This window comes from Podarcis muralis, chromosome 10, assembly GCF_964188315.1.
Source record: "Podarcis muralis chromosome 10, rPodMur119.hap1.1, whole genome shotgun sequence".
Classification (NCBI taxonomy): domain Eukaryota; kingdom Metazoa; phylum Chordata; class Lepidosauria; order Squamata; family Lacertidae; genus Podarcis; species Podarcis muralis.
Genome location: NC_135664.1, coordinates 8063587 through 8090801, shown reverse-complemented (window position 1 = coordinate 8090801; position 27215 = coordinate 8063587). Strand labels below are relative to the sequence as shown.

The 27215-nt window shown below is 44.5% G+C and overlaps 2 protein-coding genes across 6 annotated transcripts in view; both read right to left on the bottom strand.

Moving 5' to 3' along the window:
• The window catches only part of PRKAR2B (protein kinase cAMP-dependent type II regulatory subunit beta), a 66191-nt gene extending 57068 nt beyond the window's left edge, over positions 1 to 9123 (bottom strand). Inside the window, exon 1 of one of the 2 annotated variants that reach the window (XM_077935797.1) lies at positions 8560 to 9123. In XM_077935797.1, coding sequence (XP_077791923.1) covers positions 8560 to 8881 — 322 coding nt within the window. In that variant the 5' untranslated portion in view covers positions 8882 to 9123. The remainder of the gene's footprint in view (positions 1 to 8559) is intronic. The other variant, XM_077935798.1, reaches the window with a different exon arrangement.
• A 2241-nt stretch (positions 9124 to 11364) lies between these two features.
• PIK3CG (phosphatidylinositol-4,5-bisphosphate 3-kinase catalytic subunit gamma) overlaps positions 11365 to 27215 on the bottom strand; it is a 30866-nt gene continuing 15015 nt past the window's right edge. For 3 of the 4 annotated variants that reach the window (XM_028747435.2, XM_028747434.2, XM_077935785.1), the window contains exons 3-11: positions 26575 to 26640; positions 26232 to 26457; positions 24329 to 24432; positions 23061 to 23207; positions 21406 to 21496; positions 19389 to 19519; positions 16435 to 16546; positions 15284 to 15441; positions 11365 to 13706 (exon numbers count right to left, since the gene is read on the bottom strand). In XM_028747435.2, coding sequence (XP_028603268.2) covers positions 13425 to 13706; positions 15284 to 15441; positions 16435 to 16546; positions 19389 to 19519; positions 21406 to 21496; positions 23061 to 23207; positions 24329 to 24432; positions 26232 to 26457; positions 26575 to 26640 — 1317 coding nt within the window. In that variant the 3' untranslated portion in view covers positions 11365 to 13424. The remainder of the gene's footprint in view (positions 13707 to 15283; positions 15442 to 16434; positions 16547 to 19388; positions 19520 to 21405; positions 21497 to 23060; positions 23208 to 24328; positions 24433 to 26231; positions 26458 to 26574; positions 26641 to 27215) is intronic. The other variant, XM_077935786.1, reaches the window with a different exon arrangement.

Here is a 27215-nt window from a genome sequence, read left to right as displayed (position 1 = left end):
ACTAGTCCGGAGTACAGAAGCCCATTTAAAAGTAAAGAAATACACAATGAAATTCATATTCATAAACACTTATATTTTTGTGCTGTTTTTGAAACTCTGGCTTTTAAAAATGCATACAGAATTCTATAAATCCTAGCATTAATTTCATAATCTCTTAGCTACAATCTGAGTGCAGTGGGAAGGCAGCAGTTGTTGATCAAATAATTTTGTTGTTTTTTTTTTATCTTGGGATGAATATGCATGAAACTGAAACTAACAATCTCATCCATATCCTGCTATTTAAGTGATCTATGGAGAAAGCCCAGTTCTGGGATTTATGAAATACACGGCAAAAGAAAAATGAATTTATTTATTACACAGTCTTTACAGAAAAAAAGCACAGAATAAAGCAACAAGAAACTAGCAGGGGACGTAAAACAAACTGAAAATGAGTAGGATCCAGATTTCAGACATTTTAGTATGTCTAAACACACATTGTAAATGATTTTTAAATTAGGCCCATATTTTAAAGGCATCAATGGCCAAAGTTTCTGAATAGCACCTTAAACACCACTGAAGCTAAATATATATCAATTAACTGTAACTATATCTGTTATCAGTGGCTATTTGTACACCTTTATTACAACCCCGTAAAATAAATCCATTTTCTAGCGCCTTATTTTAATATTTCCTGTCTATGAACTTGAAAGCTCAACTGCACAATCCTATACTTTTCTGCTCAGAAGTTAAGTCCCACTGAGACTCAAAACCAGGTCAGTTTCTGTTTGTATAATAAATCTCTTTAAGGAAATTGAGGATTTTAAGGCAGTTTCATTCCTATGCTTGTGGTGCTTACCAAATCATTTCTTGGAAGTTATAAATGCTGCTAACATATCTACAGAAAACCAAATAATTTAAAAGAATGGCTTTCTGTCATTGTAAAGATAGTTTTGAAGCACGAAGACATTGTTTACAATAACTGTGCTCTAAGAATCAGGTCACTGAAAGTATTAATTTACTGCTGTCCACTTGCAATTCTTGAGCATAACCACCTACAATAAGAAATTAACATATAAATACAAAAAAATCCACCATTACAAATACAATGTGACAAGGTTCTTCACTCACCAACAGTTAAATCAACCGAGTTCTTAACATTACCGTAAGTCACAAATTTGACAGCCATAATGTAGATATTTTAATCCATTCTCTCTCTCTCTCTCTCTCAAGCTTGCACCTCCACTTTCAGGTTGTGTGGTGGCTTTCTCCCCCGGCCTCCCGGGGTTCACAGATGATATAATTGGCTTCAGGAGTGTTCAGAGCTGCTGTGCACATCTGCACTATCCAATCAAGACCTACACAGTTTCACCCAACTGCACATGTACAGTGGTGCCCCGCAAGACGAATGCCTCGCAAGACAAAAAACTCGCTAGACGAAAGGTTTTTCCGTTTTCGATTTGCCTCGCAAGACGAATTTCCCCTATGGGCTTGCTTCGCAAGATGAAAACGTCTCGCGACTTTGTTTTCTTTGTCTAAAAACAAAGACATGTTTTGTTTATAAAGTTAATTTATTTTCCCTTCAATTTTTGAACTGCTCTTTACAGTATGTGTGACTTTAAAGAGCAGTTAATAAACTGTTGTTGTACCAAATTTGGCTTTGTTTGGACTTTTTTTGACCATAGGAACGCATTAATTGATTTTCAATGCATTCCTATGGGATTTCGTGCTTCGCAAGACGAAAAATTCGCTAGACGACAAAAATTGCGGAACGAATTAATTTCGTCTTGCGGGGCACCACTGTAACTGTTGGCTGTAGCATAACAACTGAAACAATAATGATAAGCTGAGGATTTGCCTTCCCGGAGAGCATAGCTGTGGGAATGTTAGGTTTACACTTATTCCGTTACAAGTGGTTTAAAGGTACAGCTTGCTCCAGGCTTGTGATAAGCCAGAAGGACAGAAGAGGACCATGTTGGATCAGGCCAATGGTCCATCCATTTCAGCATCCCTTTCTCACAGTGGCCAATCAGATGCCTGCAGGGAACCCAAAAGCAGGACTGAGCAAAAGAGCTTTCTCCCTCCTGTGGTTCCCCACAATGGGTATTCAGAAGCACGACTGCCTCTAAGTGTGAAGGCTGAGAACATGCCTAGCAGCCATTGATAGTTTGGTTGGTTGGCAAACAGCAATTTCCCCTAAGGCAAGTCCTGGTTCTCCTTTTGACCCTTAGGGACCCATTAGCTCTATACGGTCGCACAGCCACCATAATGCATTCCTGTGTTGCTTGCTGGTCATTGACCGTATTAAAGATATTTGATTTTAATGCATTCCTGTGTTTTACTATCACTTTGAGTACTAAATTTCAGCACCCAAAGTATTTCAGCTTGTCAGCACCTGAGACGTTCTGAGCAGAGTTGGGAACACGCAATCCCCTCGTGCCATCAATGGTGACAACACATGCTTTCTGGAACGCAGTCCACTGCCCTAAATTGAGAAAGATCCAATTCAGCATGGTCATTTGATTTACATTTTTTAATTAAAAACAAAACAAAACCTAAGGGAAGTTTGCAATGTTAATTTCACATGCTGAAGTGGTTTCCCTTCTCTTAGGGGACTGGTGATACAGCCTGATCCAAGGCTAGCTTTATTAAATTTTGTTTATAAATGATCCTAAGAATTTACTGTTTAAAGACCTACTTCTTCTTTTTTCATTTCTGCAGCTAGAATTATATTAACACAATACTGGAAGCGCTAGAGGCACAGCTCTTACAGGTAGGATAACACAACACCAAAGAACACAAACACCAAACACTTGCTTAATGCTTGACTATATTGTTTATACTGTATACGCATGGACTGTTTCTTGAGCGGTTGAGGTACCGTATTTTTCCATGTATAAGACGCCCCCTATTTTTGGAGACTCCAAATTAAGAAAACACCCCTCAGCACTATCTGTATATAAGACGAGCTCCAATTTTAAACCTAATTTTTTGGTTAAAAAACTTAGTCTTATACATGGGAAAATGCGGTATACAGTGGTACCTCGGGTTACATACGCTTCAGATTACATATGCTTCAGGTTACAGACTCCGCTAACTCAGAAACAGTACCTCGGGTTAAGAACTTTGCTTCAGGATGAGAACAGAAATCGTGCTCCGGTGGCACAGCAGCAGCAGGAGGCCCCATTAGCTAAAGTGGTGCTTCAGGTTGAGAACAGTTTCAGGTTAAGTACGGACCTCCGGAACGAATTAAGTACTTAACCCGAGGTACCACTGTATGGTGATTGTTATAGGTATATTCAAAAACTGAAAAAGAAAAGTGTTTTTCCCCCAAAAAAAAACTTTTTCTCCAGTAAAGAGCCATAATTAGCTATAGGAAATATTTCATATGGGGAAAGACATTCAAAAAAATGCAACAATCCTACACACCGACCTGAGTCCCCCACCTGGGACTTTCTTCTCCAAGTATAGGATTGCATGGTCAGTATGTTTTAAACATACAAACCTTTGCCTGAAAATTGTTGTATAATAATACCTGTAAATATTTTAAGATATAACAACTCATTCATGCGCGCTCAATTGTAAGGAGGGGGAATGAAGGCACCAAAAACTCTCAATATACAAATTTGGGCACGCTTGAATTGCTGCACACAGTGGCGTAGCGTGGGTTGTCAGCACCCGGGGCAAGGCAAGTAATTTGCGCCCCCTAACCCGTGGATTTGCGCCCCCTAACCCGTGGATTTGCCCTAACCCCAGATGTTGCGCCCGGTGCGGCCGGCCCCCCCTGCACCCCCCACGCTACGCCACTGGCTGCACACATAAATATGTGCACTTCCTAGATTTAGCTACCTGAAAGAATAATAATTACAACTTTGCTTTTTGTTTTGACTATTTGATTTTCAATTTGTACTCGTTCCAGTTGACTTGTGTAATATTCATTACTGCTGATTAATTGTACGGAACAATGTGCTTCTAAAAGAAGAATAATTTCCATATCATTGGCTCTGATACCTGCATCATTTAGAGTTCTACACATTTCACAGAATGTGGTAGAATTCTGGACTGCGCCACTTCAGACCAGGGTGGGGTGGGGGGGGAGAGGGAGTGCCGTACTTTTGAATAATCTTCCTCTTAAGTAAACTAGGGAGGAAAACTCTGAATAGCTTTGCAGTTTTACTACATTCAGGAAACTTTTTTTGTGTGCGAAGAGGAGCATCGGTTTCCATGCCTACAAAGTGAAAAGGTTTGGTCCATTTTCCAACCATTTTACCTATGGAATGTGCAGAACGGGTCTTAAATCCATGGACTCACACTTAGTAGAAGGAGGTAGCAAACCTGAGTTGATAGAGAAAGCTGTGCCCCTTCTGGCGGCAAGAAGGGAATGTATTTTCTGAATGCTTCCCCACATTTATAAAAAAAAAAAGACTGCCTGCATATGCAACAAAACTAAAACAAGGAAGCAGATTTTTGCACCACCCTGCCACTTCTCTTTATCTCATCCCTATTAACTGTCTTCCTCCATTGCCCTCCCAACTGCTGCTCCCTACTAAATCAAAGTATAAGCCACTGAAATGATCGCACATTCTTCCCCGGTCTATCCATACGTGCTTCCATTTCCCCCTTCTTCTGTTATTTCTCAGTTTCTATGGAAGGCCTCCGGGGCAGGGACCTGTCATACCTCTTCGTGGTAAGCTTCGTGCACGTTGCACATAGACGGCACTCATAAATAAAGGATGGTAACCAGGGAAAGAGGTTCTAACCCACAGCCAGCTAGGCTAGATTTCTATTTACAGGGAAGCCCAGGGTTGTTGATTCTAATGCACGGGAGCCTCCAAAAATGTTGATTCGCCACCTACAGTCCTCTCTACCACCATCTTCCAAGCTGCAAGGGTAAGCAAGTCAGCTGTTTTGAGGATGCCATATTACATAGCGAGTCTGTACAAAATCCCACAAACCCACTCTCCCATTTTGCATCAAAGTCCTGAAAACCGTGGCTTTCTTAACCTCACAGTCACGGTGCTGCACCACCGAGGTGCCTAGTGGAAGGTGTTTCATATGTCTACTTAAAACAGGCACAAGCAAACTTGGCCCTCCAGATGTTTTGGGACTACAACTCCCATCATCCCTGACCACTGGGTCCTGTTAGCTAGAGATGATGGGAATTGTAGTCCCAAAACATCTGGAGGGCCGAGTTTGCCTATGCCTTGACTTAAAACGTAGCATGTGAATGCAATAAACCTGAACATCATACAGATACACAAGTCCCAGAGCCAGGGTTGGCCTCAGCTCGCTGCTGAACAGACGCCCGGGAGCAAACCAAGGCATGCAAAACATCTATGAGTGTTGGTTCCCACAATAAATTGCAGTTTATCCACATGGGAACCATATAAACAACTGTGGTTCCTGTAACCATGAAGGAACAGAGGATCTCAGTTACAGATAAATATCACAAAACTAACCATTTCTGGAAAAACAACAAACTAAAGACATAGGCCAAATATTGACATATTCCCCTACAGTCAACAAACCCCCCAACAGCAGCTCTTGAATGGATATTCCCCATTGCACAACCAATACATTTCTCAGCTTTTTGCACCAGCACTCTCGCTACCCTTGCTTGTTCTCTTTCCCTTTAAAGCCTCATCCTCCTTTTAGAAAGTGTCAACTTTCACATTAACGGAACTGTTGATCAATATAGGTTTGCTAGCAGTTGCAAAGCCCTTTGTGTGTTTCCAAGGAGGAGGGAAAACAAAGGAAAAATTAGCCACCATCACTCAATGAGCCCTTTTGCAAGTAACATCATCTCCTGAAATGACTGCTTGCAACGACTGCCAGCTTGTTCCTAGCTATGCTTATTCAAAGCACAAAGAAGCAATACTTTCCTAGACTTTTCTGAATTTTGGTATAGTTTTGCCACCCCAAAACTGAGAAACCCATGAGAGAGAGACAGGGAGAAATATATATACATTGGAGCACAAACCCACAAATATGGGTTATCCCTGTTTCTTCTATATCTTCCCCAAATCCCAAATTTGTGGAGGTTGTAAAGGTAAAGGGACGCCTGACCATTAGGTCCAGTCGTGGCCGACTCTGGGGTTGCGGCGCTCATCTTGCTTTATTGGCTGAGGGAGTCGGTGTGCGGCTTCTGGGTCATGTGGCCAGCATGACTAAGCCGCTTCTGGTGAACCAGAGCAGCGCACGGCCTTCCTGCCGGAGCGGTACCTATTTATCTACAGTGGTACCCCGCAAGACGAACGCCTCGCAAGACGGAAAACCCGCTAGACGAAAGGGTTTTCCGTTTGCGAGTTGCTTCGCAAGACGATTTTCCCTATGGGCTTGCTTCGCAAGACGAAAGCCCATAGGGAAATCTCCGGGACAGCGGGGAAGCGCAGCGTGTCTTCCCCACTGTCCTCGGACCTCCTCCCGCCATCGGAACGAAGCTCCGATGCCGGGCGGGGGGGGGGCGGGAACGCGTTCTCCCGCCGCCCGCCATCGGAACGAAGCTCCGATGCCGGGCGGGGGGGCGGGGACACCTCCTCCCGCCGCCCGCCATCGGAACGAAGCTCCGATGCCGGGCGGGGGGGGCGGGAACGCATTCTCCCGCCGCCCGCCATCAGAACGAAGCTCCGATGCCGGGCGGGGGGGCGGGAACGCGTTCTCCCGCCGCCCGCCATCGGAACGAAGCTCCGATGCCGGGGGGGCGGGGACACCTCCTCCCGCCGCCCGCCATCGGAACGAAGCTCCGATGCCGGGCGGGGGGGCGGGGACACCTTCTCCCGCCGCCCGGCTTCGGATGGCTTTCCTGAAGACTTGGGGTGGGAGGAGGGTTTTCCTTCCCACCGCCAACATTCAGAATGCTGTTCTGAATGTTGGCGGTAGGGAGGAAAAACCCTCCTCCCACGCAAGCCCCGGGAACAGAGGGAAAGCGCTGCGCGCCTTCCCCTCTGTTCCCGTACCTGTCCTGAAGGCTTGCGGTGGGGAGAAAAGCCCTTCTCCGCACCGCCAGCCTGGCAAGCGGTTTCCCTAGGAACGCATTAATTGATTTTCAATGCATTCCTATGGGAAACCGTGCTTCGCAAGACGAAAAACTCGCAAGAAGAATAAACTTGCGGAACGAATTAATTTCGTCTTGCGAGGCACCACTGTACTTGCACTTTGAGGTGCTTGTGAACTGCTAGGTTGACAGGAGCAACGGAAGCTCACCCCGTCGCGGGGATTTGAACCGCCGACCTTCTGATCAGCAAGTCCTAGGCTCTGTGGTTTAACCCACAGCGCCATCCGAGTCCCTTAATTGTCAAGGGAAGGGAATTTGAATGTGTTCAGAGGGAGTCATTGCTCCCATCTGATACCTGAGAAAAACAAAAAGTTAGTGCCTTCTCCTTCAACACACCAAGGCCAGCTTGGTTGGTTCAGCTTAGTCCTTCCATTATTTGAGATAAGTAGGGAAGATTATCCGCAAGGAAGCAAAGGGAAAACAGAAAGCTCCGCATCCAGCAACTCATTTCCTCTTGCTGGTTTGCGAAGAATAAGTCTGCTAACAGCCCCTCATTACTGAGTGGGCAGGGATGGTGACAAGCCAGCAAGCTCATCACGCCTCTCCTTCTTTCTCTGCCTCTAGGACAGCTTTGGGGGGGGGGGGCTTTCGAAATCCAAAGAAGCAGAACTGAGCTGCACATCACATGAGCAGCTTCTCACGCAGCTCATCCCTGGAAAGGAGAGTGGTATGGAGATGCTGCTATTCGTACCCTAAATCCTGAGCTTCCTGCTCAGGTATGCCAAGGCCTGCTCCTCCACTTCCCAAAGATGTCTCTGACTATCACCAAAGATATGGCTACTTGCCCTATGGCGAGATCTGCCAAGTGACAGCTCACACGGTGAAGAGAAGAAAAAATCCCGCCTCAGAAGCCGTGTCAAACGGTTTCATTCATAAGGAAACAATTGTTTTTCCTCCCCAAATTTGTGAATGAAAGACACCCCACACCTTCTTCCTCTCTGGGTTTCCAGACCTAAGCGCCCGGCCAGAAAACTTCCCCAACTTACTCCAACTGCTGATCTGCAGGGCAAGCGATTCTTCTAAGGGCACAGGAGCAGAGGCCAGCCCAAAAGCTGGCAACCCAGCCCCTGGGAACCTTTAACTGCTTGGGTGGTGCCAAATATGAGGGGATCTGACAGCTTTTGGGGTGGGGGGAGGTTGGTTCATGTAGCTTAAGAAACGACTAAGATTGCAGGGGCAAATATCCTGCATTCTTATTATTATTATTTTATTTATATACTACTTAATTTAAAAAAAATAGACTTCAAAGCCAGTTTACTGGCAGAAATGCAGCTTTGGGGGGGGCAGGAAGAGACTCCCTCGCGGGAAACGACCCGCTGCCTTTGTTCCCTCCCGCGAAGCCACCCCAAGGCGACCCGAGGGGGCGGCACCCCAGTCCCCCCACCTGCACCTCGGGGTCAGCCCTGTCCCCCTTTTCTGGGGGAAATGGGGCTGGAAGCAGACTCCCCCCCCCCGGCCTGGAGTGGCCTCCGCTGCCCCCCTTCGCCCTCCCTTGGCGGGGGGCGTTTTCCGACGGAGGCTGGGCTTACCGGCGAATCCTTCCGCCTCCTCCTCCTCCTCGTCGTCGTCCGCTTCGGAGTCGGTCTGCATGGGCTCCTGGGCGAAGTTGACCCCCCGGCCGCCCTCGGAGGGGGCCCTGCGCAGCGCCTCGGGGGGGCCCGCATTGAAGTGGCGCTGGCCGTCCTCCTGCTGCTGCCGCCCCCCCGCCGCCGCCCCCGGACCCGCCTCCGCCTTGAGGCGCCCGAAGTACTGGAGGGCGAATTCCAGCAGGTCCCCCGGCTGGCTCCGCAGCACCTCCACCGTGAAGCCCTGCAGCAGCTCCGTCAGCCCCTCCGGGACGGAGATGCTCATCCCGGGGGAGCGCGCGGGGTGGGGGGGGGGCAGGAAGGCAGGTGGGCGGGCGGAGAGGGAGGAGGGGGGAGCCCAGCGGGGGTCCCCGAGCCACCCGCTCCCCCCCGCCGAGCTTGCAACCGGGCGCTTGCAAGGCTGCACTTGCAAGGCTGCTGCTGCTGCTGCTGCCGGTTAGCTGGCTTGCTTGCTTGCTTGCTTGCCTTGGGTTCTTTGCACCCCCGCCCTGCTCCGTGCAGCAGCAGCAGCAGCCGGGAACGAGCCAGTCCCGACGGCGACTGCAGCCGCATCTCCCGCCCCCCAGCGCTGGGGGAAACCTCGCGCGCATGTGACCCGCGAAACCATGACAACCTTCCGCCGCGCGCGCGGCGGCTGCTGCTGCTGCAGCGTTGCAAATGCAATCGGAGGAAGGCACGCGAGCAAGCGAGCGAGCAAGGCCCGGTTGGAGTTGGGGGGCTGCATCGGGGCGCTGGGAAAAGCCTTACATGATAAGTCAATATAGTGCAATGGAAGAGTCCCCCGGGGACTGCTTTGGGCTTGCTGGCCATATTATTATTTTTTTACTATTTCCCCCCCAGCTCCTCTTTCTATGAAACAGCTGCATGGTTTCTAGAAATCGGCTGAGCTGCCATTTCCCTGAAAAGCTGCCTCCCACAAAGCAGGCTGCTGTTAAAGGCGCAGGAACATGCCGGGCCTGTTTCCCCTCCCTTCGCCTTTTCTTTCTGGCCAGTTGGCAGCTCTGCTCGTCTTTTGTGGCAGAAGATGCTGCTGCTGCTCCTGACAGGAGGTTCATGAAGCTTGGAGCGTGGCCAGGGGGCCTAGTCTCCCTGCTGCTTAATTAATCGATTAATTTTGTATACTGCCCCTCACCTGAAGATCTCAGGGCGGTTCACAGCATAAACATACGTAAAATACAGAATAAAACCACATAATATAACCAATAGCCCCCCTCCCACAAGCACATTTAAAAAGGCATGAACTGTTAATTATTAAATATTAAAGGTAAAGGGACCCCTGACCATTAGGTCCAGTCGTGGCTGACTCTGGGGTTGCGGCGCTCATCTCGCTCTATAGGCCGAGGGAGCCAGCGTACAGCTTCCGGGTCATGTGGCCAACATGACTAAGCCGCTTCTGGCGAACCAGAGCAGCGCACGGAAACGCCGTTTACCTTCCCGCCGGAGTGGTACCTATTTATCTACTTGCACTTTGACGTGCTTTCAAACTGCTAGGTTGGCAGGAGCTGGAATTGAGCAATGGGAGCTCACCCCGTTGTGGGGATTTGAACCGCCAACCTTCTGATCGGCAGGCCCTAGGCTCTGTGGTTTAAACCACAGCACCACCTGCGTCCCTCTTGAATAAAATTAAAATTATTAAATATTAGCTTCTTATTAAATAATAAGTGGTGCTGTGGGTTAAGCCAGAGCGTAGGGTTGGCGGTTCAAATCCTTACAACGGGGTGAGCTCCCATTGCTCGGTCCCAGTTCCTGCCAACCTAGCAGTTCAAAAGCACGTCAAAGTGCAAGGAGATAAATAGGTACCACTCTGGCGGGAAGGTAAACGGCATTTCCGTGCACTGCTCTGGTTCGCCAGAAGCGGCTTCATCATGCTGGCCACATGACCCAGAAGCTGTACGCCGGCTCCCTCGGCCAGTAAAGCGAGATGAGCGCCGCAACCCCAGAGTCAGCCACGACTGGACCTAATGGTCAGGGTCCCTTTACCTTTACTTTACTTTGTCCCTATGCAGTGTTCTTGCTTCTGTAGCTTGGCAGCAAAGTTGCTAAGCTGGCCTCAGCTTTGCAGTATGTCTCATTTTAAATCCTTCCAAAGAATATTTTTGGTCTGTTGTCTGGTTTTACTTCAATGCTGGACAAAAGGTCACACCCAAAAGGGTCCACAAGCCCTTTCTCTCTGCAGTGTGCAAACTCACATAGCTAACGGCCGTGGGCATTCACAATGCAACTACTGGGAAAGGATCTAGCCCCAAGGGCCACAGCCTATAGTACTGGCTACAGAATTAGGCCTCCTAGCTTTAAAGACCTGTATATCCAGCTCTAGGGTTGAGATTGAAATAGATGAGGAATTCTTGGAGAAATCTTAGGAGCCAGAGGCAGTGCTGCTGAGTAAGGTATCCATTGGGCAAACAAAAGCAGATTACATTATTACAAATGAGAAAATACTTAATGCAAAATTAGAAAAGTTATGCAGAGTTATTCAACTTACTGTAATTGTTACTGGTAGATATCTGGTGGTTAGGGTGAAATAATGTTCCTGCTGCCATTTACCATATATTAGCACTCTAGCACTTGATATTATTTAGGGCATTTTCAGCCAATAGTGAGTGTTCCTGTGCTATTTGTTCATGTGTGTGAATGTTAATGCAGCAGAAAGAGTGCAAGGACAAACTAGAAACCTCACTTCTTCCTAATCAGTATGAAATATTTTCATAGTTACAGAGTTTTAAAATAAAATTATGAGAGAAAAAGAGGTATATGAGTATTGTTTAATCAATCATATATGCAAATCATTTCAAAATTAGGACACAGTTTTTAAAACTGTAAGCCTACAGTACACATTCTGAGTTTTAAAACATTTACAAGCAACTTTGTTAGAATATGTTTTCCTATTTCAGCCAAAATTACTTAATACTGTATAAGAAATCACTGCACATAAAACAACAATTTAAATGGAAAAGGAAAGAAAGAGTTTCTTAATAAAGAGTCACAACACATTACTTTGTTAATTTGGGTCACCATGTTAAGTGACTCATGTAGATGAGAAAAAGATTAAGCCAAATCTATTACGCTTTTTAACATTTAACATACATACTCTGTTACATACCAATTGTTACATAACACATGGAAGCCAGAATTTCAAGCCATTTTTGCTTTGGCTATATAAACACAATTCAGACAACATCTGTATTATTAGCAATGCTTGTAATTTTACAGTTCTAGAATCAATTATAAAATTCTCCCCATCTTCCTAGTGAAGATCTTAACACACCTAGGGGTAGTGTTCAACTACTTTTTACTCAGGGTAGACCCATTAAAAGTAATGAACAAAACTAACTTCAGTTCATTAATTATAGTGCATCTACTCTGAATACCACCCCTAGTAGTTATATTTAATATATAGTCTCTTTATATTCTGTTTTGATTGTTGTGCAGTACTATATATAAGGGGGGGGGGACTCTTTTTTAAGCTGGGTATGACCATTGTGGTTCTGGATTGTGGCAGTGGTATGTATTTGAAAACTAAAACACCTGGCACTGAGAAAAATAAATAAGCTTTTGGCTTGTCAAAACATTTGGTAAATGAAGGAGAGGCTCTTGGACAGTGTTTCTTCTAGTACCACCATTATAAAGCTTTTAAATACAAGTTAATATTTCACTGAGTTTACTATTAATTAGTATAAATATATCACTGCGCCAGGCAATGAAAACTACCACTCACTTTTTAAAAAGGGGAAAAAACTCCGGAAGAAAGGTTGAAAACTTTAAACCTAACCGACACTGCCAAGAATGAAATTTAGATGGGTAAAATTACTTTCCAATCAGCGCTTCTCTTGGACAAATAATCCCTGTTACAGAGATTTTATCCTTCCACACGTAGAGTAATAATAGGTACAGACTTAACAGGCAGTGGTTGCAAGTAATTTAAGAATGGATCAGCTGTTTACTACCTATCAACCTTAGCAGTCCCTGTCCCCCCACCAATGCAAATTGGCTCCTGCAATTTGCTCTTCCATCTTCTTTCTTCAAAGGGATGATCTGAAACACTCTGTGATTGGCTACCAGAGGAATCCACGGACAGTGGCACTTCAGTTTCCAGATAGATGAATGATTCGTCTTGTGTGTAATATTCATCCCAGCAACAGAGAGGATTTCTCGACCTAGAATGACACCGCTATGATGCTTCCTCTTCCAACTTCCTACCCTTAAAACAACGGAGTCCCTTTGCTAATATTATGAAAGCAGAGAGCAGGACTTCCAGCTTCTCTTTGCCCACCTCCATCTCTCCTTATCTGGAAGGTCCTCCAACCTCTGGAGCTGGCTTGGGGGGCTTCAGGTGGGAGAGGAGGAAGGAAACCCCAAGTTCACAAGGGGACACCTGCTCACACTACATTTGATCTCAGAGAAAATATTTGTAAATTACAGTTTACTTAAAAATTAAAAGAGAAAGAGAAAAAATTACTTTAAAAATTATTCTGCATATGGTCCAGTATTTTCAGAAGGTCTTTCTTTCTATCCTGCTGCAGGAGCTACACAAAACAATCAGCAAAGCAGTGGTACCACCTAAATTCTAACAATAGGTTATTAAACACCTGTGGCAAATAAGGGGGGAGCATGAAGGCCATTTCAACAAGGCTTTTGTGTATGTTAAATCAACCACGGTGCTGTATCAACACCTCGACAAAAAGTTCTCTTTTTTTAATGAGAGTTGGATTTTAGGCAGGGGAAAGTCCCTGGAACTGGGGTGGCCCAAAAGGCTAAGAACCGATTGTAACAGCAGGTTACTTTCTAGTTATGTGTGCATCCGTTCACCATTAGGCAGAATGTTTCTCCACGCCTTGTTTGATTCCAAGCACAAGATGCAGAAACCAATTGAACTGCACAGTCCACCCTTTATCCCTACAAATCTCGATCTGATCTAGGAAATACTTCTTAGCATCTTCTTCGTTTTTGCCAACCGTCAGTGCATCGCGGATGTACTCAATATCTTCTTTGCTAGTCAGCTGAGGCATTCCAGTCATCAGCATCATGGAAAACAGGATGATGAGAAGGTTTGTGTGATGCCGAAGAGCAAGGTAAGCCCTCACACAGATATCCTTTAGAGGCAAACAAACAAACAAACCTCATTGAAATGACTATAGGCTATGAAGAGACTTGTGGTTAGTCAGAAAAAACGGTACCCAAAATCAGTCCTCTTATCTAAACGTGTGAAATAGCACTTCCAATGGGTGCTACGCCCACTGACTCTACCCATTCTTCTCACACAGCAGCCCTAGGGTGTAGTGATACTTTGGAGAACAGAGTCTACATAGATCCAGAGGATCCAGAAAGGATGCACAAAGTCCAATCCACCTAATTTTGTCACAGTTGTTTTTGTGCTTCTGCAAAGCCATTGCTCTGGGTTGGTTTGAAAGCCACAGACCTAACTTCCGTCCATCATGGAACGTTTTCTGCATGGGATTTATCTGGCAAGGAACCCTGGAGCTTTGCAGAGGACCCAGAGGCATGTTAGAAGGAGCACATTCTGTTCACATGGGGTGCCAGCCACACTTTTTTGGGTTTCACTATTGCCCTGAAGAAGCTGAGTGGGTGGGTGGAGCATGCAATCAGGACTCCATTTGCAACTGCAGATTGAAGGAGATCAGCAAGAGTATGTAAGACTTTTTCGAGGAAGCTTGTCCAACATTCCTGATGCTTCCTGTGAGGAATCCCCAATAAACTTCCATGGAACTCCAGACTGCTAGGAATTCAGAGCATGTCAACCACTGACATGTGAATCCCCATGTGCATACAATTACAGCTAATGACTTGAGGGTCAACTATTGTGACTGACGAAATAGGGAAGGAAGCACCCAGAGTTTCAGAAGCAGTCGGTGCTTCCAAGTCAAAGGATGCAGAAATGGAGGAGAGACTGCTTTTTCAAGACCCCACCCATCACCCAAGTTCTATTCTTAGCAGGGAGAGTGGCAGATGGAACATCAGAGGATACGGAGAGAGGTTTCTAATATCTGTGCCCCCGCAGCCTCTTGCGTTTGTATATTCATATTCACCCCACTCTCGTAACTAGTGCACCATTGCCTATTTTATTGCATTTTTAATATACTGCAAGCTGCGTTGAGAGCTTCAGTTGGTAGGCGGAGTCCAAATGCTCCAATATAATTAAGGGAGTCTCTTCACATACCTCATGCATAAACAGGGGGAATCTGAAGACAACCCCACACACAAGGACATGCATCTGTACGTGCTATTCTGTTGTACACATTTAGATTTGCATATGGCTGTGTAGAAATGTGGCGTAGGATGCAGCCCTACAGTACTGCTAGTCCGGATCTAGTATCGATTGTACAACATTTCTCTCCACACAAAGTATATGGGGTAAAGGGTAGTTAGCCTTGCCACAAAGGAATAGATGGGTTGTCATTTTAAAAACTCAAGGAATATTATGGTCTACTGCTGAATAGAAAAAGCATGAAGCCGCTAAATAATTTTGTTGCCCCTCCCCCTAAAATCCTTCCTCTGCTATCTTCTTCCCCTTCCTTCAGATTCAAATGTAGGGATCTCGGTCAACTTATTTTGCAATGTTGGATGATAACATGTTGCAGCTAACATTCAAATCTAAGGTGTACTGCACATTTCTCTTATAAGGTTCACTCATGGGTTATTGTTTTTATACCTGAAAATTTTGAAAGCGGGGACTCATTTTCTTTCCAGTGGTTCCCATGACAAACAGAAAATCCGGTGTTAATACAAAAGGAACTCTTTCCTTATTAATTCCAAGGAAGCTCTTGTAATTTCCAAGAATATGGCCGAAGTCGATATGAAATAGATTACCTTTGGAAGGAGAAATCAATATGATGCTTAGTGGTCATTAAAAAGACCTCATTGCAGGTGCAAATTAGTTTGCGATCTTGCATGCTTTTTTGACCTGGATATAGTTTGAAAAAGTGCGTCTTGTATGACTCAAAAACTGTCATCCCTCTTCAGCCTCTCTCCCACCCAACTCTACTGACCTTACCTTTCCATGGAAATAGCTCTCTTAACTTTGTCAAAGGTTACTTTTTCTTACAACCTAATGACTGAAAATTTGCAGGTCTCTCTCCTTTCTGATAATGAAAGACAAAGACAGACATAACATTCTAAAAGTGGAGGTCCCATATTGGATCTACAGCTTTCTAAAAAGACATTTTTCTCTGGATTAGGCTCTAGACTGGGGGTGGGAAATGTTTCTGCAGGATTTGAGAGGGCTAGCTTAAATGTGGCAGGAAAGGGGAGCCAGATAAGGAAAGAGCACTTCCAGGATGCAAAACATCAGCATACCTCATTCACCAAGTTCCCAGGGCAGTTGTGCAACTGCTTAACTGTTTTAAAAGGTTTGCAGTTTCAGCAACACAAAGGATGGATTTTTAAAAGGAAAAAAGACAGGCAGCTTGGATTCTGCCACTGCTGAGGGCTGAAATCTTAGACTGGCTCGCTGCTAAGTCTGTCTGTTAGGGGAGCTGTGAAGCAAACCCCAAGTTATGGGCAAGGAGCGCATGATGGATGGTCTTGCAATTGCCTTCACACAAACATTGTACTTTCAGGTTCATTTTCTCCACGTTCCAGTCACCAGTTCTTCCCCACAGGTTTTAACCAACACCTAACCTCTTCTCTAATCCAAGGCATGTAGCAGCATTTTAAAAAGTAAGAATAATAATTCTGAGGTCATGGTAAACAGTAGACAGTAAAGATCACTTACATTAATAGTAGCAGTGGAATGCAGGCTTGCATTCAAATTACATTGAAATAGATGCCACTCAGGTGTGAACAAAAGCAAAACACACTCACCTGACTCTGTGATCATAATATTGTCATTGTGCCTGTCTCCTATTCCAAGGACAAAGGTTGCCACGCAGTAACCAGCACAAGAGTACACAAATCTATCCACGGCTGCCTGAAACTAATAAATTAAAGAAAGCAGCTGTAACGAAGGGCCAAAGCTCACAGGCAGAGCGCATGATTTGCATGCAGAAGATTCCAGGTTCAGTCCTCAGCATCTCCACGTTGGGCTGCTGAAGTCCTTGTCGGTTCCCTCATTGCGAGAAGCCAAGTTACAGGGAACCAGGCACAGGGCCTTCTCGGTAGTGACGCCCGCCCTGTGGAACGCCCTCCCACCAGATGTCAAAGAGAACAACAACTACCAGACTTTTAGAAGACATCTGAAGGCAGCCCTGTTTAGGGAAGCTTTTAATGTTTGATGTATTACAGTATTTTCTCAAGGTCCATAAATAACAACACCCTAGTGGACCCAGGCCCTAAGGAAGTTAGATTGGCTTCAACCAGAGCCAGGGCCTTTTCAACTCTGGCTCCGGCCTGGTGGAACACTCTGCCTCATGAGACCAGGGCCCTGCAGGATCTGATTTCTTTCCGCAGGGCCTGTAAGACAGAGTTGTTCCGCCTGGCCTTTGGCTTGGAGCCAATTTGATTCCTTCCCTCCCTCTCTTTCTTTTTTCTTTTCCTTCTCCTCCTGCAATGAGGCTACATTTTAATGTTCCATTATTTTAATGTTGTATTTTATTTTTGTTTTTAAGTTGTAATCATTCATCTTGTTTTTATTATTGCTTGTAAGCCGCTCTGAGCCTGGCCTTGGCTGGGGAGGGGCGGGGTATAAATAAAAAAATATTATTATTATTATTATTATTATTATTATTATTATTATTATTATTATTATTATTTCTGGAAGCCGCCCAAAGTGGCTGGGGAAGCCCAGCCAGATGGGTGGGGTATAAATAATAATAATATGTTGTTGTTGTTTTTGTTGTTGTTGTTGTTGTTGTTGTCGTCGTCGTCTGAAGTCCGAGAGAGCAATTGGCTGCCTAGGTAGACAATACTGAACGAGGTGGATAAATGGTCTGATTCAATGCAAGATAGCTTTCTGTGTTTCCATGATCAACTTTAGTGCCAAAATTTCACTGTTATAAAGAATAAAATGCTCTTTTTTCACAACCATATGTCATCTTATGCAAAACTTTGCTTTCAAAGAACTGATGCAGCTGTTGAAGCAAAACCAGATGCCTTCAGCTGCCCCACCTGCAGCAAAACCTTTCTCTCCCCTACCAGCCTCTATAGCCTCTCCAACAGTTTGACTTTATCCCCAAAGTCGCCTTCTTCCATTGTCTCCCGAGACAGATGGAGGCCAACAAATAAATACTATGGGCTGCATCCAATATGAGTAATTGTTTGGAGAGTAGGCTTGTTGAAATTAATGGACATGACTAGGTGAAGGTAAAAGGACCCCTGACCATTAGGTCCAGTTGTGGCCAACTCTGGGGTTGCGGCGCTCATCTCGCTTGATTGGCCGAGGGAGCCGGCGTACAGCTTCCGGGTCATGTGGCCAGCATGACTAAGCTGCTTCTGGCGAACCAGAGCAGCGCATGGAAATGCCGTTTACCTTCCCGCCGGAGCGGTACCTATTTATCTACTTCCACTTTGACGTGCTTTCGAACTGCTAGGTCGGCAGGAGCTGGGACCGAGCAACGGGAGCTCACCCCGTCGCGGGGATTTGAACCGCCAACCTTCTGATCAGCAAGTCCTAGGCTCTGTGATTTAACCCACAGCGCCACCTGTGGACATGACTAAGGTCTATTTATTACAGTGGGCCTCCTCGGAGTATAACTGAGTTGGATACAACCTCTTAACATTTTTGTATGCTCATCGTTGTGGCCATTTTACAAGCAAGACAGAGAAGTTAATCAAAGCAAGCTGAAAGAAAATGGGGAGCTTTTCCTCAAGTCCCAAGTCAGACTCAAATGGAAAGTTTTAAGGGCACCTATCTGAAGCAAGTACGATGTATTAAAATGTAACAATTCTTGTATCAATAACTTTATACATAGTTATGTAGAGTGAGGTTGTAAAGAGTACACTCTATATACAGTCTGCTTCACACAAGAATTGGCATTTCACTGAAAAGTGGTATTGGGATCTTCCAAAGGTTTCTTTGAGTGCTCCTGGTAGGAATGGAATTGTGTCAACTACTGTAAGAATGGGACGCGGGTGGCGCTGTGGGTTAAACCACAGAGCCTAGGACTTGCCTAGGTTGGCAGTTCGAATCCTGTGATGGGGTGAGCTCCCGTTGCTCAGTCCCTGCTCCTGTCAACCTAGCAGTTCGAAAGCACGTCAAAGTGCAAGTAGATAAATAGGTACCACTCCGGCGGGAAGGTAAATGGAGTTTCTGTGCGCTGCTCTGGTTCGCCAGAAGCGGCTTAGTCATGCTTGCCACATGACCTGTACACTGGCTCGTACACTGCTCGTACACTCGTACAAGCTGTACACTGCCTCGGCCAAAAAAGTGAGATGAGCGCCGCAACCCCAGAGTCGGTCACGACTGGACCTAATGGTAGGGGTCCCTTTACCTTTACTTTAACTATTTAAAAATAGTTTAAAAAACAACATACAGTGGTGCCCTGCAAGACGAATGCCTCGCAAGACGAAAAACTCGCTAGACGAAAGGGTTTTCCGTTTTTTGAGTCGTTCCGCAAGACGAATTTCCCTATGGGCTTGCTTCGCAAGACAAAACGTCTTGCGAGTTCTTGCGAGTTTGTTTCCTTTTTCTTAAAGCCGCTAAGCCGTTAATAGCCGCTAAGCCGCTAATAGCCACTAAGCCGCTAATAGCCGTGCTTCGCAAGACGAAGAAACCGCAAGACAAAGAGACTCGTGGAACGGATTAATTTCATCTTGCGAGGCACCACTGTACTCATAATAATTACATTTTTTTAAACCAGTGAAAAGAAGAAATAACTCACCTTTTCTTCAATTACACATTTATCCTTTAGCCACTGGTTTAATACTTCATCCTTAAAGGCTCCTGTGTTTCCACCTGTGCTTTGCTGGATTTTGGCTATCGTCGTGGCATCTTTTACAATTTCAATAATTCCTATAAAAATTAAAGGCATCCTAATATTCTACTACATATTTCAGAATGCTGTTTTTCCATTCTCTATGCACTTAGACATCTCTTAAGACATTGCGACCAAGTTTTGCATTATAGTTTCTGAGATCAGTGAGCAGGTTTCTTCCTGTGCTTGAATTCAACAGGATAACTTTTTGAATCAAAATAGCGGACTATACCTTTCAAAACTGATTTGAACCAGATTCAAAACTGATCAAAAGAAATTTCTTCTTCTTTGAATTCCTGATCAATGCCAGGATTGAAATTGCTAGTATTCTCTTTTTTTCTTTCAAAATTTGTTATTGATTTTCAGATTTATAACAAAAATAAGCAACAAAAAAGAAAAAAACATTACAATGTAAAAGACAAATGAAATTTCTAGTATTCTCATACTAGATATTTTATTTCTCCTGCAAGGATTCTTAAAATAAGGCAAACCTGATTTTATTTATTTTTTTGCAGAGTATATTACAGATTGTCAGTCATGGCAATGACAACAGCAGTTATGTGTCCACACTGTTTGTGCAATCATAATAAAAAGGTTGGTGGTAAATGCAACACTTTGGTCTGATTTAGCCTTTGCAGATTTTCCCCAGGCTCCCCATGTAATGGGTTCACAGAACCAAATGCTATGTTCAGGTCTACAGTCATTCTGGGCACAAGAATATCTAACTTCCTCCTTCTTAGAAAACCCCATTACTCTATTCAAGCAATTAACAGGGATTCTTAAAAATAAAAAATAAAAACCAGTAAAAGTTCAAGACCCAGGCATGTCTGTGAAATTAGATTAATTCATCTGCATGTAAGAACATAAGTCCTTATGCAGCTGATTTTGGGACAGTCGGAAGACACTCCCCCCAAAAGAGATGGAACTCTGCCAAGTGTAGCTTAAATAGAATGGGAGGAAGGAGAGTCATTGCCTACTTCCACGTTGGGAGAAAAAACAACTTCAAAACAGATGACAGCAATAGCTGAAAAAATGTACCTGAGCAGGAATATGTTTGATACACACACAGATCAAGCACAACTTGCTCTCATTGATGCATTGCTCTAGTTTACTTCAAAGATGGTCAAGCGACATGAATTTGATGCACATATGAAGCAGAGAAAAAAATTACACAAAGGCAAGTGTCAGGAAACTGACATCAGAGCAGAGTGGAGAGGCTAGGCTCCCCAGTGATGCCGGAGAGGGAACCAGTACAGGGGTAGAGAGGGCTTCCACTGGGGAAGAAAGGCAAGGTGACACCAGGAAGAAAGAAGGGATTGAGAGCTCTTCGGAGGGAAGGCTCCGAGACTCTTCTAGTGAGGTCAGTGAGGAGAGTGGAGGACCACCGATAGGCACGCCCACTCTGCGCAGAAGGCTGCCGCGCAGAGAGGCGAGAAGGAGGCTGTCCGTTAAGGAATTTTTATGTTGGAGGAAGTTTAGGAAACGCCCACTGACGGATTCTGCCAGCGACTGAAGCAGTCGTGCCCAAGGGGGGCTGCTCAGCCGGGGAAAACCCAACCGCCTCACGCAGTTTGGAGCAGGTGGAAGTTACACACAAGCAACCCCAATTCCCATGATAGCAAGTGTCGACAGAAAGCATTCAACATAGTCTCCTCCATGCATACTCCTTTCATAGAACCTTGCTATTGTATTCATCGAATTGTGGAGTTGGAAGGGACCACAAGGGTCATCTAGTCCAACCCCCTGCAATACAGGAATCTCTTGCCCAACGTGGGGTTTGAACCCATGACCCTGAGGTTAAGGGTCTCTTTGTGCAAGGGGAAGTCAAGTAGGACTGGTGTGTAACAGAACCCCACACAAAAATAAAAATAAAATCCCAATTCCAGATAGTTCTGTGGGGTTTTGATCTTGTTAAATGCTCTACCTATTTTATTTCCTGTAGAAATGCACCCATATGGCAGCAGACATAAATCCAAGGATTCCTCCTCCCAGATGGACTCCATGATTCGAAGGATCTGGTAAAGCAAAAGACACAACAATGACTTGGGCTGCAATCCTATTCCTAACTGAATCCAGCTTGACTTGTTTCCGAGTAGACACGGTTAGGCTTGCACTGTTTAAGCATAACTATTAAGAAGCAGTTTTAATGTTACAAAAAAGATTTAAGACATATCCATTTTGTAGAAGGGGCAAGCCTACGGAGAAGCAGAGGATTTCAGAATAAAAAGCTAAATGTGAAATGTATACAAATCTTTCTGTCCTGATTTCATTGTCACCTTTCTGCATAAGACATTGATTTGTGTGAAGGGCTGAGACATTCCTCGTAAAAATGAAACCAGAAGCTGGGTGAACCTACACTATTCCAAGCCAGTCAGAATAAGGAAACACCATATGCTTTCTCATCAAACATAGAGAAGGGGTTCAACACTGCGCCTTGAAAGCAATACTACTTGGGCTATCCTGCAGTTGCAACTAGGATTCCTTCCCCATTGTTCTTGGAGCTGCTGCAGGACCTCTTCTGACCACAGGAGTGGAGCTGGCTGGGACTGGAGTTGCCCCCCCCCCCCCCGCCCCTGCAGCCAAGGGGTTAACAGACCATGTAACCATAACTTTTATACGCACTGAGAAACCAAGAGCATTGTGGGGCTTGCTTTATTGTGATATTCGCTTCATTGCGGTGGTCTGGAACGAAACCATGGGTGTAGCCAGCTGCCCCCCAATCAATAAAAATCAATTAAAATACTTCACTAACTGAGGTTCTGCCCCTCCTAACATATAAAGGCTGCCTCTGCAACAAAAATCCTGGCTACGCCCATGAACCGAACTTGCAGTATCTCTGAGGTATGCCTGTACAGTGGTACCTCAGGTTAAGTACTTAATTCGTTCCAGAGGTCCGTACTTAACCTGAAACTGTTCTTAACCTGAAGCACCACTTTAGCTAATGGGGCCTCCTGCTGCCACCGGAGCATGATTTCTGTTCTCATGCTGAAACAAAGTTCTTAACCTGAGGTACTATTTCTAGGTTAGCGGAGTCTGTAACCTGAAGCATATGTAACCTGAAGCGTATGTAACCTGAGGTACCATTGTAATTATTATGTACCCAGTCTCAAATGTCTGGAAACAACGATTTAAAGCATTAAACTGTGGTAAAAAAATGACCAAAAAATGACATCTATACAACCTGAGCCAGCAATGAAGCGGTTCACAGCATTAACACCCTAAAAGGGTCTTGTTTCTCCCATACCTGCAACTTTTGGATTCAAACATTGCTTTCAAATGTTGCTCTGACTCTCTGTCCCGCTTGCTGCTTTATTTCTAGGTCACACCAATGCAAACTCTAAACTCTGGCTTTGTCTAACCCTAACCCTAACTGCAAGCTGGAGGAGGGGGCCCATCAGTCTGTTTTCTCGCACAGAGTTCCCTTTCCTTTGTTCTCTTAATGGCCCATCACCCAGGCAATCAGGAAATTAGCCTGGCTTATATTTTAAACACTTGCTGGACCCAGTGGTTAGAAGGCTCTTGCGTACAGGCCTACCTCCGCCCCTGCAAACTCACAACACAACATAATGCAGATAATACCTGTAAAATAAGCATGTCCTGTCGTAGGTCATCTCCATGTTTGAAGATGATGCCAATCGTTTCATTGGATAAGGACGTGGGATCTGCACATTTGAATTCTAGCCAAAGCGGTTTTTTCTTGGATGCCATTACTTTACACTTTTCTATCTGCAAGATACACATTCATATATTTCCTACAGCCAGAACCGATGTCCAAAGATTAACAAATCTAACAGTCATTTTGAAATACAGTGGTACCTTGGGTTAAGTACTTAATTCGTTCCGGAGGTCCATTCTTAACCTGAAACTGTTCTTAACCTGAAGCACCACTTTAGCTAATGGGGCCTGCTGCTGCCGCCGCGCCGCCGGAGCCCAATTTCTGTTCTTATCCTGAAGCACTATTTCTGGGTTAGTGGAGTCTGTAACCTGAAGCGTATGTAACCTGAGGTACCACTGTAATGGATATACCCCCAGAGTTCATAAATGTAAAAAACTGTCTTTAAAATTATCTGCCAAAATTATATTGGGGGGGTGGGTGTTTCACATTGCCCAAGGTCCGTGTTGGGGGATTTGCCCCCCCCCCCTTTTCAGGGCTGCAACCTTCCTCTTGCCTACATGCAAGTTAATGGAGAAATTGCTCTTGCCATTAACTTGCTGAAGGGGAGGGTGGAAGTGTGTTGAGGGAAGGGTGCCATAGAGAGATGCAGCCCTCAAAGTGTTAGCTAATTTTGAATGTAGCCCTTGGGCCCCGCGAAAAAGACTAGCATCCCTGCTCTACTCTCTCCCGGTTTTATTTTCCAGCTGGCTCTCAACATTCCATGACTCCTGGAGACAACTGAGCATGCTCAGTCCTCACTGAGCAGTTAATAATAATAATAATAATAATAATAATAATAATAATAATAATTTATTATTTGTACCCCGCCCATCTGGTTTCCCCAGCCACTCTGGGTGGCTTCCAACAAAGATGAAAGATACACTAAAATGTCACATATTAAAAACTTCCCTGAACAGGGCTGCCTTCAGATGTCTTCTGAATGTCAGGTAGATGTTTATTGCTTTGACATCTGATGGGAGGGCGTTCCATTCATTTGTTCATTATTCATTCATTTGTTCACATCTTTGGGATTTTTTAAAAAAAACCAAATGTTTTGTACATCTGCATATCCTAGGGTTCACCTGATCATGCTGATACCTCCCCTTCATGCTTCTCAGGGACCCTACTTTCTTCTCCAGTCCTGCTCACAACTCAACCACCCAGGTTCATTATTTGAGAAAATAATATTTACCACAAGTGCTCCTGCTTTCAGACCAGGGTCATATGGAACTCTAAAGCATTCGGGAAACTTGCTGTCCTGTAGCTTCTCAAGTTTCTGTTTGAGCTGTGCGATTACTGAAGAGTGACAATTAACAAAAAAAAGGTCTGCAGTCAGAAACCATTAGTCAGGAGACAGTGGACAGCAACTTGGACAAGAGACTGCTAGTCCCATGGTACGCAACACTCAGCCAGCCTACTTCTTAACCAGAAGTGGATAATAAAAGTCTGTACCAATGGAAGATGTGTTTGCCTCCAATCTTAAGGTTGGAGAATCAGATCCAGCTAAAGCGATAGAACTTCATCTCTCCATGGGCCAACACTGACTACTGGGCAGGACCACTCACCCATCAATCACCTAATGTCACAATAACATCAGGTGACCCACTGAAAGCTGTGCATTGTGCAGAACTCCTTCCCAACTGAGATTAAACAGGCTAAATTTCAGGCTTATGACTAAGACTTTATTGTTCCAGCAGGCATTTTAAGGCATATTAAGCATCCATTTTATGATCATTTTTTATCGTTTTACTGTAGGGGTTTGTGTGGATTGCTTTATGTACAATGTTTAGAATTGCAGAAAATTAAGCAGAATATGAAAGTCTGAAACAAACTTGGTCCCATACAGTCTGAAATTAAACAGAATGGGTGCAAGCCTGCTGTGCAGAGCTCCTGAAAACTTCAACTATCAGCTTATTATCAGTGCTTGCATAGAGAGGTGTGCGGTGCTTTGAAGCCCCAACAATCAGCTGGTCAGTGGGACTTCAAAGCAATACACAGATCTCTATACAAGGCCTGGGTTTTGCAGGCGGCTGCAGCTTTTTTCTCTTTTTTGGTTTAGCCAAATTAGTAGCACAACTGGTCATCATAGCTTGGCCAAAATGACCACATGGGACAAATAGGGTGGTTTGGGGGGGTCTAATTTAGGCCCATGGGCAGGAGGATCCCCACTACTGTTTATGGTAGTGGTGTCCAAACTTTTTTCTAAGAGGGCCAGATTTGATGTAGTGAAGAGCCGTGGGGGCCGAACAAAGGGCCGACCAAAGTTGTTGAGCTTTTCTTATGATTTTACCCCAAAGTTGTTGAACTTTTTTTAGGATTGGAGTTGTTGAGCTTCTTTTGGATTGAAGTTGAAGATTTTACCCTAGGAAATAAACCGCCACAGGGGCCATATTAAACTGACCGGCGGGCCGGATTAGGCCCCTGAAACGGACTTTGGACATGCCTGGTTTATGGAGTCATAATCAAGATTGAACACTTATTGTGGCGGACTCCATAGTATTAGCATCTCATCTGAATTGAAAATGCTAACAAAGATGCTACTCTAAATGAGGGGGTGGCGGCTATTATTATTCTCTTAATCCTGCTTTTCTGTTAAGACAACCAAAGAAACATCCAAGAGAACAAATAAACAACATACATGGTTTCAAAACATCATTTCACACACAACACTAGTATGGCAGCACTAAACCACCAGTAAAAATGCAATGGTTTAAAAAGAGCAGACCATAAAAAGTTCTGAAAATAGCAGATGAATGAAACACTTGGTTGGGGGGGAAATGGTCTTCATAAGCCATATAAAAACAAAAAGCGAACCATTTGCAACTTTCCATTTTGCACTGCCTACCAAGGATGCAAAGGCACCACAGAATTTTGCAAGTTACCTTTCATTACGCCAGAGGTATGGTGCTGGTGGCCTTCCTGAAATTGTTGAGACTCTACCTCCTATCAACCCCCGAGCGCCAAGCCAAATAGCAAAGGATGATGGGATTTGTAGTTCAGGAAACATCAAAAGGCCACAGCTTCCCTATCCCTGCATTACACACAATAAAAGCTTCAAATACAGGTGAGATTGCGCTTAGAAGATCTGCAAGTACCTTGAGGTGTGACATCGTGCTTTTCCGCAGAAACTGACTTCATGTCCATTGTCACTTTATGCAACAGCTCAGTTACTTGAACCTGCTTCATGAAGTCTTGCAGCATGGCTTTCCCACAGCCTCTCAGATAAGCTTCCAAGATCACAGCAAACCTTTGCTGGTAGTGCATGGACTGTGCAATCTCGCTTCTCAAAAACCAAAACAAAAAGTGTCCTATTCTTTTGTTCTATTGAGTGGGAGGAAGAGAACGTATTAAAAGATGAGATTATCTTCTCAATTAAAAAGTCTTAATTCTGGCGGTATTTGTACATTTCATTTTCTTGAAGGAGTTTAGAATACTTACCCTCAAGCCTCGTTTTAGAAGAAATCGGGCTAATGCACTGTCATGATAAGGCTCAAATTTCACAGCCTGAAAAACAGATAACAAAAGTAAGGGGAGATTGATTTCATTTAATTTCTGTGCAGTATGTGAGACAAAGACCTCTTTTCTTTCCAGTTCCAGTTTTTTTGGTCTACATACCATTAATGTCAAATACAATGTAAGATTATTAAGGTGACCGTAACCAGGGGTGGGGTTCATGGCAGGATAGAATACACACACATACAATTTGTTTATGAGTTTGATTATGCTTTGATTTTTAAAGACACAATCAGAAAGTTAAACATGCAGACCATTTTGACTCAGAATCCATCGTCCCTTTACTAAGTGTGGCAAGGCAGAACAAGGGCAGATAAAAATATGAAAGTAAAACGACCACTTCTTAAAGCTCTAGCAAAGCTACAGCTTAGTACCTTGTCAACAACTAACATCCTGGAAATGCCAGAGCAAATAATGATGTTTTAGTTGCTTTCAGCCAAGCTGCCCTACACCTGAACTGTGGGACAGAGAAAAGCAAGTTTGCAGGCACCACCAGTCAGCTGGCTGACAAAGCACTGGGCAAGGAAGTGCTTTGAAAGCGGCAGGCAAAAATAAAAAATCACCTG